General features: G+C 45.4%; 1 protein-coding gene across 7 annotated transcripts in view; it reads right to left on the bottom strand.

Annotated features, from left to right (window-relative positions):
- KIF1B (kinesin family member 1B) overlaps positions 1-12538 on the bottom strand; it is a 142499-nt gene that overhangs the window by 90961 nt on the left and 39000 nt on the right. For all 7 annotated transcript variants that reach the window (XM_090024186.1, XM_090024180.1, XM_090024181.1 and 4 more), the window contains exons 4-5: positions 5744-5923; positions 2168-2233 (exon numbers count right to left, since the gene is read on the bottom strand). In XM_090024186.1, the coding sequence (XP_089880312.1) occupies positions 2168-2233; positions 5744-5923 (246 nt within the window). The remainder of the gene's footprint in view (positions 1-2167; positions 2234-5743; positions 5924-12538) is intronic.

Raw genomic sequence — 12538 nt, 5'->3', positions numbered from 1 at the left:
TCCTACATGCCTTGCAATCTGCAAATCAAGCTGTGCTTTAGTCTACCATCACCATTGGGACCAAAAGGTCTTCAATCAGAACTTGGCTAGCAAGTCTACTAGGTAAGCAGAACCCTACTCATCTCTTAGCTGTGTTGACACCACCACGTTGAGGGTGTCAATAAACAGGTGGATTGGAGTGATCCAGTTGAAACCGTACATCTGGACTTTCAAAAAGCATCTGACAAGGTCCTCTATCAGAGGCTCTTAACTAAGTTAGGGAGTCATGGGATTACAGGGAATGTCTACTTGTTGATTAGAAATTGGCTTAAAGACAGAAAACAAAGAGCGAGTATAAATGGTCAGTTTTCAGAATGGAAAGAAATAAACAGCAGGGTCCCCAATGGATCCGTGTTAGGATCAGTGCTGTTTAACATATTTATAAATGATCAGGAAAAGGAGGTAAGTAGCAAAGTGGTCACATTTGCATATGACACAATGCAAAGTGGCAAAGACCAAGGCAGACTGCAAGGAACGACAGAAGGATCTGGCACAATTGAGTGAATGGGCAACTATATGGCAGATGAAGTTCAACGCAGATAAGTATAAAGTGATGCACCTAGGCAAAACACCCAAACCATATCTACAGTATGATGGACTATTACACAGGGAATTAGCTGTTACCACATAAGAAAGATACCTGGAAGTCCCTGGGGCCAGTGTGCTCAAAGCATCAGCCCAGTGTACAGCAGGCATCAAAAAGGCAAGCAAAATATTAGGGATTATTAAGAAGAGAATTGTAATCAAAACAGAAAGTATCATTATGCCACTTTATAAATCCATGGTGCATCCACACCTTGGATACTGTGCCCAGTTCTAGTCCTCACACCACAAAAAAGGATATAGGAGAACTAGATAAGGTACAGAGATGGGCAAAAAGTTATTAGTGGTATGGAGGGGCTTCCATATGAGAAAAGAGAGTAAAGAGACTAGGCCTATACAGTTTAGAAAAGAGATGCTTGAGGGAGGACACAATAAGGGTTTACAAAATACTAAATGGCAGAGAGAAAATAGGGATTTATTATGTACTCTTTCAGAATACAAGAACTAGAGGTCACAAAATGAAACTAGGAGGTTGTAAGTTTAAAACTCACAAAAGGAAGTTCTGTTTCATACAATGTGTAATTCAAGTGTGAAACTCACTGCCATAAGGTGTTGTGAAGGCTGACAATTTAGCCAGATTCAAAAAAGGAATGGATACAATTTTTGGAGGAAAGAGGCATCAGTAGCTATTGAGCACAGGGAGATACAAGGTCTGAATTAGAGCTTCTTAGAACTTAAATGCTGGAAGCTGCAAGTGAGAGAGGAACAGTAGAAAAAACCCTGGTCAGATCCAGTTCATTCTTTCAGCATCTTCTTTTTGCCACTGTATGACACAGGCTACTTACTGGGCAAGACAGACCCATGGTCTGACCCAGTAAATGGCATTTCTTATGTTCTTACCAGGGCTAATAGGCCTAATTAATACTAATCCTATTTAACAATAAAATGAGCAGGTATGTCTAAACACTAGAAAATATCTGCTGTTTTGCATAGTCTGAATTTTAATCCTTTGCCAACTGTGAACTTTGCCTAACCATTTATTTGGCTTGCAGCCTGGAAACTGCCTTGTTCCTAGAATTAACACAATTGTTCAGTCTGAATTCAAGCTGCAATATTCCTTTCCTATCCATCATATGGCTTTACAGCATTCATTCTCTAGCAGCTATGGCCTTAATCCACCTGTGGCCAAGGACTTCACTTTAACAGCAGAGAAACTGGAGATTCCACAATAAATCTGCAACATCACGTAATCTAAATTACCCCGACACCCAACAGAATTCAAAGTTTGGACTAAAAGTAATCCACAGAAAGTATACCAGCTAGATTTCCCAACCCATGATGACAAAAATGCCTGCAGGTTCACTGTCAGGCTTTCAGCCTTGCAACCATTTTACAGTCCCCTTAAGACAGGTATACTAATGCCCATAGAAAAGAAAAGATTTTGTTTGCCCATTTTTGTCAGATGTGGAAGGGAGGAGGCAATGCATTCGTGAGCATCAGCAAAATGCCAACACCACAGTGCTTTCTTCAGATCACCAAGCTTATGTGCAGCACAGGAACATGCCACGATCCCCACCATACTCACCTCCACCGAGTAGGATATCTCCTCATTGCTGTTGTCATTGATTTTCTCAAATAATTCTTCACAGAGCTGGAAAGATTAAAACTCAAGTTAGAATTACTAATAAGCAATGAAAAATAATTACAGCGACATAATCCATACTCCTTCTCTTCTCCCTTCCAACCCCTCCCCCCTCCAAGAGCCACATTAATGACATCTACACAGTACCAAGTGGAAATGCAGCTAATCCCTATTCCCAATCACTATATTTATGCCTGCTATTTATTCATTCTTCCCTTTCACCAACTGTACCAAACTGAACTGGTATTAATCCACCACAAAGTCAGAAAAATTACTCTGTACAAAATTGACAGCTTAAAACAATTGAAATTAGAATTTCTAATCTGTTTTGCTTGAGAGGCATGATTAAAAATACTAAATCCTCTCCCATGCAGCCATACAAAACAAAAAGCTGCTTATTTTTAGGAAAATAATCCTCAGAGTCATTAGTCTGCTTGACACAGTTCCAGGAATTAGATTTCAGTGAACTAGACAGGGTTTAAAATCAGTTAGGAACATGCTTGTTCAACAGATGCACTGGCTATCCAAAAAGAACAAATGTTATCATGTTCTCTGCAAAAGTGATTAGCTTTAAAATAGGCAAAATACAAACCTAAGAATTAAGATAAGAAGGTAAGACAAGAAATAGCTACATGCATTGAATTAGCATATGACATGGGTAGATGTCTAAGGATGCTACAAGTGTACCAAGACAACAGAAGACAGAAAAGGCCTTCAGGGGTATCTGTACCAAAACAGCAATTTCACACCAAATACATAGCACCATGGCAAGTGTCCAAAGATGTTCAGCCTGTGACCTCTGAACAGCTAACTCAGAAAATAATTAAGATATCTTCTATTCCACACAGATATGTTAAGGGGTGTCAAATAAGGGAATCTCGTGAACAGACAAATACAAGATCAAAGACCTACAGGGGTGCACCAATAAAGATTTTCTTGGCCAATACTCATGGCTGATAGTTAACCAGCCGGGGCTGACCAATACCGATCCGATTCCTGATGTGCAGCCCTGCAGCTTGGAGAGCAGCATCTGAACAGTAAGTGTGTGGGTTGGGAAGCGGTGTTGGTGGGGGAGGGGAGGGGGGAAGGGGTAAGAGGCAGAGCAGATAGAGGCCACCATAGTGAGGGTGGGAATGGGGCTGGGACAGGGGCTGCCCAGCCAGGGCAAGGCTTGGGCTAGAGCTGCAGGAAGCTCATCTGAGGGAACCGGGGGGCAGCTCCAAGCTGCTGTGTGGACCCCCAGGGGAGGCACATGCCCCCAGATTTGTGTGCAGGGTGAGGGCAGGCTGCCTACAGTGGGCTTGGGAGCTACGCTGGCCATTTCGGGGGTGGGGGGGAACCGGCCGGGGCCACACTCAAAACAGGCGGAGATGGGGCAACACAGGTGGCAGCAACACTGGGAGGGGAGCTGCAAGGGAACTGGTGAATTTTGGGGTGGCTGTACCCCAAATCCCCCCATCTCAGTGCCACCATCACCCTCCCCATTTGCAGCCACAGACCAGACCCTGCTGGGAAGAGGCCAGCACAGCCCCTGGCCCCAAGCCCACAGCAGCAGCCTGCCCTCACCCTGAGCATAAATCTGGGGAGCACATGCCCCCATGTGCAGCAACTGGGAGCTGCTACCCCAGTCCCCACCATGCAGCTGACCTGCCCATGGCTCTGCCCCACGCACCGCCCCGACTGGGTAGCACCTACCCCTGCCCCAGCCCCACTCCTTCCCTCACCGTGGGGGCCTCAATCTGCCTCTCTCCTTCCCACCCCAACTTACTGGCTGGATGCTGCTCTCCCAGATGCCAGGCTGCATTCCTCACTACATGCATGCTGCAGCTGCGCATATGCACATGGCATTTATTAGTGACATTATTGGCTACACCAGCCAATAAAAGCTGATTGCCAATAATGTAAATTTTCCTTTTTTCGGTGCTGATCCAATATGGGTTGATATATCAGTGCACCTCTAAAGACCCATGTTTGTATAGAAACAGATCCTGCCGTACCTTCTGTATGTTTTTCAAGTGAAAGGACAGGCATTAGCGAGTATAATTTATACAAAAATTACGTTATCCCTGCATATAGTCGCGTTTGATCCTCTGCAGGAGTTTAGTAAGAGCCTGTAGTAGACGGCAGGAGCAATAGTCTGGTTCGTAGTTTTCATTGCGGACTCTGACTTGCACAGATTTGGGGAACAACAAACACAAAATCTGAGAATGCCCAATTTTACAAAAACAATGATGAGTACACCAAGCAGCTCTGTAAAGCAGCAAGGAAATAACAAGCTGTTCTAATCTACTTCAAGGGCTAAGCCCAAATACACATTAAAATGAGAAAAATAATAAAGGTGCTTGGCTATATGAAGAACATTTCTTATACAGATGCATGGTATATCTAATAAGTAACTTCTTCTCAAGTACTATTTAAAGCTACCCTATATGCAGCCTCTAAGGTCCCCTGTAAGCAGTATAGGTATTGGGCGATTACCTTGTTAACTGTACAATTACCCGGAGACCAGCACAGTAGCTATGACACAATAAAAGCATCCAATCAGCTGTGAAGTTAGACCTCGAAGATGTGTACTAACTTTATAGCTGGTTGCTATTAAACTTTATTTTGCATGGGTACCTATGTCCCCCCTGAGGCTAGGAGCCCCATCAGTTGACAGAGCTCCTAACCACAGTGTAAAAGCCCTGAGACCTGGGGATCACAGCATCCATGATCCCCAGAGGTCCAAGGGTTTCATGCACCCCTAACACTAGCGATTTCAGAAACTGCAATTCCCAGGTTCCAGGCATTTTACACAAATGTCAGGATCCTGGGGCGCAAAATATCTGAAGCACTTAAAATCTCTGGGCTTTTACTGTAAATTATGTTTGTACACCTAACAGTGCTAACATTGTGCAGCACCCCATGACTGCAGCACCCTGACTGAGAATTGTTGGACTAGATATTCTCCAGACCCCATTTTCTGGCAGTATCATCAACAATGCCATTTCCTGTCCAGCAAGAATCCTAATATTCCTGTACTGCCTGGCCACAATCAGAAGAATAAAAAAAAAACAACCCAGTGAAATAATACATCTTTACTCAGTGTTACTTTTTTTTGGAAGCAGAAAGAATTGGAAAGAGCATGTACTAAACTACGTACTCTACACCAAGTTTAACATTTGTTATTCTATGATTGCACTGATTTTATTTCCCCTAAATATGAGTCACTGTTCTTAACATTTCTCTTAATTGCCTGAAAGTTATATATCCTCCAAACAATTTACAGTATGCACCTCTACTTTCAAAAATACAGACTTCTAGATAGCTGACAAACATGTGCAACCAGTTCTGTTATACCATGTTAGTCGCTTGCTAGTTTGGACAAAAAACATGGTCACTTATACTAGAGACTCGGTCAAGACATTTGCAGACCAGATATACAGATCAATGCTTCCTCCCTGGTTTTCTGTGGACTATCAGTGCAAGGTAAAGGGTGTTAGAGTATCAAAAATCTCAAAATACTGTGGGTTATATTACCTGCGGAATGATGCCGGCTTGGCTTTCTTCCTGTTTACCCATCATGGTATAGGACTTCCCAGCTCCAGTCTGCCCATAAGCAAAGATGCACACATTGTAGCCCTCAAAGGCATGCAGCAGCATCTCCTTCCCGATATCATTATACACACGGCTCTGAGATGCAAAGCAGGGATCTTCAGCCTGTAAAGATTTAAAGAGGATCAATCAATATTGCCTTCTCTTAACCCAGAAGCTACAATTGAAAAAGAGATTTAGAATTATTTTCTACTGAAAACAAACTTTGCGGGTCACTCTTATAGGAAACAGTATCACTAGCATTACTTTTCCACATGTGGCTTCTAGGGGAGTGTGAAGCTAGCCATATTCAATTCAGATTCGGTCTGATTCAGGACACAGAGATTTGATTTGTTGATTTGGATCACTGTCCCAATTTGATTCAGCTGAATCTGAATTTGAAGATTCGATGCCGATTCAGAGAATCAGCGATTCAGCGATAGACACAGCTTTAAATGTTTTTGCTACGTACCTCAAAGTACCAAGCACGGCTCATGAACACTGAGATGGTGGGCCGGATGGAGTGTCCCACAGAAGCGTTGGGGAGGAGGGGAGGGGCCATGTCCCCAGCATGCTCGGTGGTAGAGCCAGAAGTAGACTGGAAGTGCTTCTGGTCCACTACCAAGCATGCTGGGGACACCCCCCACCCTCCAAATTCCCATGAGACGCTCCATCTGCCCCACCATCTCAGTGTTCATGAGCCACCTGGTACCATGAGGTATGTAGAAAAAACATTTAAAGATGCGTCTATATCTGAATCATCGAATCTCTCCGGATCAATTCAGAGGGTTCCAATTCGATTAGGAGAGATTAAAGGGTCTCCTGATTCGATTCGGATACGAAGATTTGGCCACCAAATGGAACCAAACCTTTGCTGAATTGAATCAGTGACCAAAGCTTCGCACAGCCCTAATGGTTTCCCAAAGTAATTCCACATGGGGCAGAATGAGACTGGCAATCCTGGCAACATCACTGTGCTAGGGGAGGCATCTGCCTAACAAAAAAACTTTTATTCCATCCTATAGCAGTTGGTCTGGACAAGGACCTAAAGAAAGAAACATTGAAACAAGCTGCTCACAATTTTTCTTTTTTAGAGTAAAAAGCATATTTGAGCTTCAGACACCAGTCAAAACAAACCATGCAACTGAACAAGCTTGTTTGGCAGCTCACGTTACACTTCCTACAATCTAGACTTATACTTACACCTCTACTTCACTAATTCATACTAATGAGTACAAAGCCCACCTCACAGCAATACAGTTTCAAGTTAGTAAGTAGGTAAGCAAACTAAAAGCCAAGGAAAATAAATTTGAAGTGATTTCACATGGGAAATGGTAGTTAGATCTGATCAGTAACACTTTACTGATCCAAATTACACCTTTTGTGTTTAGGATTTTTATTTTGTGCTCATCAGAACGTAAAGCAAAGCAGGTTTAGTAACACAAGGCCGTACCACAGCTTAATCTACTAATAAATTTTTATGTGAGACGAGAAAACATTGTGTATACACATACTAGAAACCTGCTAGTTTCCAATGCATTTTAAAAGTTTTCTCCTCCTAAAATGCAAGTTTGTGGCATTCTTTTATCAAGGAAAAGAAAATATTTAAATGTTATACTTCAGAATCAAGTGAAATCATGAACAAACATGATCCTGTTTAACCAAACTACAGCATTTAGCTTCTATTTGTTTTAATAAATGAGAGAAAGTAGAGACAGTATATTTAAATCCTCAGACACTGAATTTGAAGATATCAAATATAAACACTAGAAATAATCAAAGTTTGTTTAAAGCTTAAGCCCTCTCTCTCCCTTCAACACATGGGGCACGTTCACCCAAACATGAACGCGCATCTTGCAGTGTCTCAAAACCATTTGAGATGCTGCAAGAGGCATGTATGGGAACAAAACAAAACAAAAAAGATTCCCCACGCTGCAAATCTGCAGCACAGGGGCAAAATTAGACCCCTGAATATCCAGGGGTCAAAAAAAATCCAGGGGGAAAAAAGCGGGGCAGGCCACGGTCCCAGGCTCTGATGCAACCACAGGCTTGGTCTTCCACAGAGACGGTCTGGTAGCTGGCCAGAGCATCTCTATGGCTGGCCCCTGCCCTGATGCTAAAGCACACTGCCTGCCCGTATGGATTCAGGCTCCTGTTGTTAAGTGGGGGGAGGGAACCATGGGGGGGGACCCCTGCCAGCCCACCTGCTCCCCCAGCCCCCCAGATTGCTACCCCACCCGCTCACTCAGCCCTCCCCTAACCCACAATCACTGCCCCATCCAGCCCCACGGATGCCCTGCCCAACCCCATCCCCTGCCTGCCCCTGGAGCGCCTCCAATTGCTGCCCCACCCTGCATCACTGCCCCACCCAAACCCAGCAGCCCGGCAATTCAAAAAAGCCTCACACTCACAGGCACTAGCCCTTGCTGTCAGGGTCACTGGGGCCTTGTGGCAGAGCCCTCCTCACAGCACAGGGCCCAGGTGACAGGCACAGCGGGCCCAGCTGCCCGACACTGCACAGAGCCGCACAGCGCCCTGCCAACCCCGCCCACACCTGTGCAATGCGGCAGCAGCAGTGCGGGTGCCAGGCAGCAGGGGCCAGGCCCCACTGCCCCATGCTGCCCAGCGGGGCTCTACTATGTGGCTTCAGTGACCCTGACAGCAGCTGCTACTGCCAGTGAGTGTGGGGCTTCTTTTGTTTGGAGTTCCCAACTGCTGGTGAGTACAAGGCTTTTATTTTATTTTTTTTTTTTTTAAGTGCCAGAAGGCTGCGGGGGGGAGCAAGCAAGCAGGGGGTGGGCAGCAGGAGCCAGTGGGGGATGGAGCCAGGCAGGGAAGCAATCCAGGGGGCTGGGGGAGCAAGCAGGGGTGGGGAATGTGGGCCCTGTAGGAGGGGGTGGCCCCTGTGGGGGGCTGTAACCCCTGTTGAGGGGCAGTCTGAGAGCTGTGCAAGGGGGCTGAGCAGCTCCCCTGAACAGTCCCCTCACAAACCACCCACATACCTCCACATCCCCCCACCTACAAACCCCATATGCCCCCAGCACACACCCAGCATGCCCAGACAGGGTGAGACCTGCTGGCAGGAGCTGTGGCTGCAGGGGAAGCTGTCCCACATCCTGGTTAGCGAAGTGGTCAGGGGGAGCTCTAACTGCTCTATGGTAAGAAAACTAAAGACAAACAGCAAAATATACAGGTATTTAGAATTTTATTATGATGACAGAGACACTGGTAAGCTTCCAAATTGCTTTAACACTGTAGATATATCAATAAAACATTGTCCAACTGATTGCCGTCTCTCTCTCTTTATATAGTGGTCTTTTGTTTTAATTGTGGAGGAACATGAACATTGGGGTATTTTACAGAGTGACTTTGGGATCTTTTTTTAATCAGAGATTTTTCAGTTTTCAAATAGGGAACACCAGAATTCCTGCTAAGGAGGCAAGTGGCAGGACCCAGGCAGAGGAGCCTGCTCAGACCTGGCACCTTGGACCCAGCTGGAGGTGGGTCCAAGGTCCAAGTAGTGTTCCCGGGTACCAACTGGCTGGGCCCCAGAAGCTCCTGAGAGCGGGCAGCCCTGAGCTACTTGACACAGCAGCTTTGTGTGTTGATGGGGCCAGGACAGGGCAGCTTTTTATACTGCTGCAGACAGCACAGCTGCTGGCCCAAGGCTCTAGCTCCCCCTGGCTGCAGATGCAGAAGGAGCCAGGCAGGGTTATTTTGCCCCAAGTTGCATGATTTGCCCCACACCAAAGCATGTCCAAGCACGTGTGCCGAGGCAAAAAAGCCCCATCTCAAATTTGCACAGATTCTATTTGAGCTGCTGCAAGCGCATGTGCTTGCATGCATGGACATGCCCATGGAGGCTACTTCAGCTGATATTAAAGGATTTTCCTATTTAAGGAACAGCAGAACAAGTTAATTTCCAAGTAAGATTTTAAGTAAGAAAAGATATCAGATTCACCCAAAGAACCTTGTCTGCCTAATTTCTAGGTAGATATTTGGTCTGTCACCCCCCTTATGAACAACATACAGGAAATTTCTTATAAACTGACTGAACTAGGAACCAGATTAAAAAAACTCAAATCAACAAGTACTGGACTCAGAATATGATAAAATTAACAAGAAGCTATCATTTCATCGAAATGAGATGGTTTTACAAAACTGGCCCAGAAGAGCATGGCTGCAAATGCTATCAAATCAAGTTCCATATATACAGGAGTTCAAGGTGTTCCTTCTCTCAAGACCTCCCTCTTTAACAGAAAATGTGGCCAAAGTTCAAAAGATTTGACTTTGCAAGAGCTCTACAAAAAACACTGATGAAAGCAGCCCAGAAAAAATGCCAAAAGCAGACAGATCATCAGTCCCAGCTGCCTGGTTGGAAGGATCACAACAGAATTACACTTGCTGCACATGCAATTAAAAGTATTTTCCAGATCTCAAGATAAATCACAGAAGCTTTTAATTGTGAACAAAAGAAGTGAATCCACCTTTTTGATGTGGTCAGGTTCAATCACTTGATAAGAAAATGTTATATTCAGAGATCAGACATCATCACCCAATTGCTGGACACCATCCCAGACACTGCTCAAGGCAAGGTCTAGGATACAAAAATGAACACTTCCTCACTTTCTCCATTGACTAGTTAAGGAAACCCCTGTTCTATATATTCCATGCAACATACCACCACACTAACAACGATCTGTTTCACACTGCGTCAATTGGAAGAGACTAAGCTGTTGGTCAAAATTGGAGTATTTTTGTTGGAGTATACTTTTACATTATTAACATTTATATTGTCTCTCCCCTGATACCAGGTGTTTCTTGAGAAGTGGTCAGAATTTAAAGAAGAGGGCTGGTTTAATTTACTATCAGACTGCTACTTTTACAATAATTATTTCCCTGACGGTATGTCAACTTCTAGAAAAAATAAGAAACCAGTGGCTATAATCATAGGGCACTGACAGAGGGTGGGTGGGTGGGTGTGTGCTTTGGGGAGGAGAGAGGAAGCATGCTTTACGGGAAGCAGCAGTGCGTTAGTACGACTCGGCTCTGCAGCACCTGTATAAATCAGCACTTCAGCAGGGCTTTCTGCTGTTTTTATCTAGAGCTGATTCAATCAGCTAATCAGATAAAAGCACCAAAAAAGCCCCACTGAAGCGCACAATCTATACAGGTGTTGGTAATAAACACCAGGTCCAACTACTTCTGGGCATGCTTCTTCTGGGCATGTGCTGGGCTCAGTGCAGGAGGACGCCAAGTTTTTTGGGGCTTCCCCCCCCCCCCCATGTCTGCAAGCACCCATAATTCCTATCATTAGATTTAGTTTCATAATTCTTGCAATATCTTCTATGCCTGTTGATCAGTCACATAATCGTATGGCTTCTACACAATTGTTTTACACAACTGTTTTATTCAACAAGAAATTTGGTTCATCTAAGCTTCATTCAAGAAAGCTTATTTATAGGCTTTGGGTTTTCTGAGATAGCTAACCTGGGCAGAAGTGCTAACTGACCTACCTTTCACCCAAAACAAATATCAATGCTTAGCGGGCAAAAAATATAGATGATCCAGTTTCTTTCATCTTTCAACAAAACATGGGAGTACAAAGCTGCAGTGCCTTGATGCAGAACAATTGCCGGATGTGAGCAAGACTTTCAATCCACCTCTCAGAAGGGGTGAGGCAGAGTGCTCATACTAGAGGACAGGAGTAGATAGCTTTTCAGCTGTAGGAAGCATGGGCCACTGCCTTGCTTTTTCCTGACAACCCAATGCTGCACAATGCTGCCCTGCTTTTTCCTGACAAACCAATGGAAACCAGTGGGGTTCTGCAAGGCTCGGTCCTCGGGCCCACACTGTTCAACATCTTCATCAGTGATTTGGATGAGGGGGTAAAAAGCATCCCGTTCAAGTTTGGTGATAACACTAAGATGTGGGGGGATGTGGGCACACTAGAAGGTAGCATCAGGCTTCAATCAGACCTAGACAGGCTACAAGGGTGGGCGGATGTGAATAGGATGGGATTCAACACAGACAAGTGCAAGGTGATGCATCTGGGGAAGAACAACCAGCACCATACCTACAGGTTAGGGAACTCCCCTCTTGTCAGCACGGAGGCGGAAAAGGATCTCGGAGTCATCATTGACTCCAAGATGAACATGGGCCGGCAGTGTGGGGAGGCAGTCAGGAAGACCAACCGTACCTTGTCATGCATCCACAGATGCATCTCGAGCAGGTCCAAAGAGGTGATCCTCCCCCTCTATGCGGCACTGGTCAGGCCGCAGCCGGAGTACTGCGTCCAGTTCTGGGCGCCGCACTTCAAGAGGGATGTGGACAGCATTGAGAGGGTTCAGAGGAGGCCACTCGTATGATCAGGGGACAACAGGGCAGGCCCTATGAGGAGAGGCTATGGGACCTGAACCTGTTCAGCCTCCAAAAGAGAAGGCTGAGGGGGGGTGATCTAGTGGCCTGTTATAAACTAGTCAGGGGGGAATTGGGGGAGTCACTGTTCCCCCATCCACTGCCAGGAGTGACCAGGAACAACAGTCACAAGCTGGCAGAGGGCAGGTTTAGGCTAGATATCAGGAAGCACTACTTCACGGTCAGGGTGGCTAGGATGTGGAACCAACTTCCAAGAGAGGTGGTCCTGGCTCCTACCCTGGGGGTTTTTAAGAGGAGGTTGGATGAACATCTTGCTGGGGTTGTATGACCCCAGTATTGTTTCCTGCCATGGCGGGGGATCGG

Source organism: Crocodylus siamensis, chromosome 12 (genome assembly GCF_052110815.1).
Source record: "Crocodylus siamensis isolate JL-2025a chromosome 12, ASM5211081v1, whole genome shotgun sequence".
NCBI lineage: Eukaryota > Metazoa > Chordata > Crocodylia > Crocodylidae > Crocodylus > Crocodylus siamensis.
The sequence above is the reverse complement of the archived record's forward strand: the minus strand, read 5'-3'. Positions and strand labels throughout refer to the sequence as shown.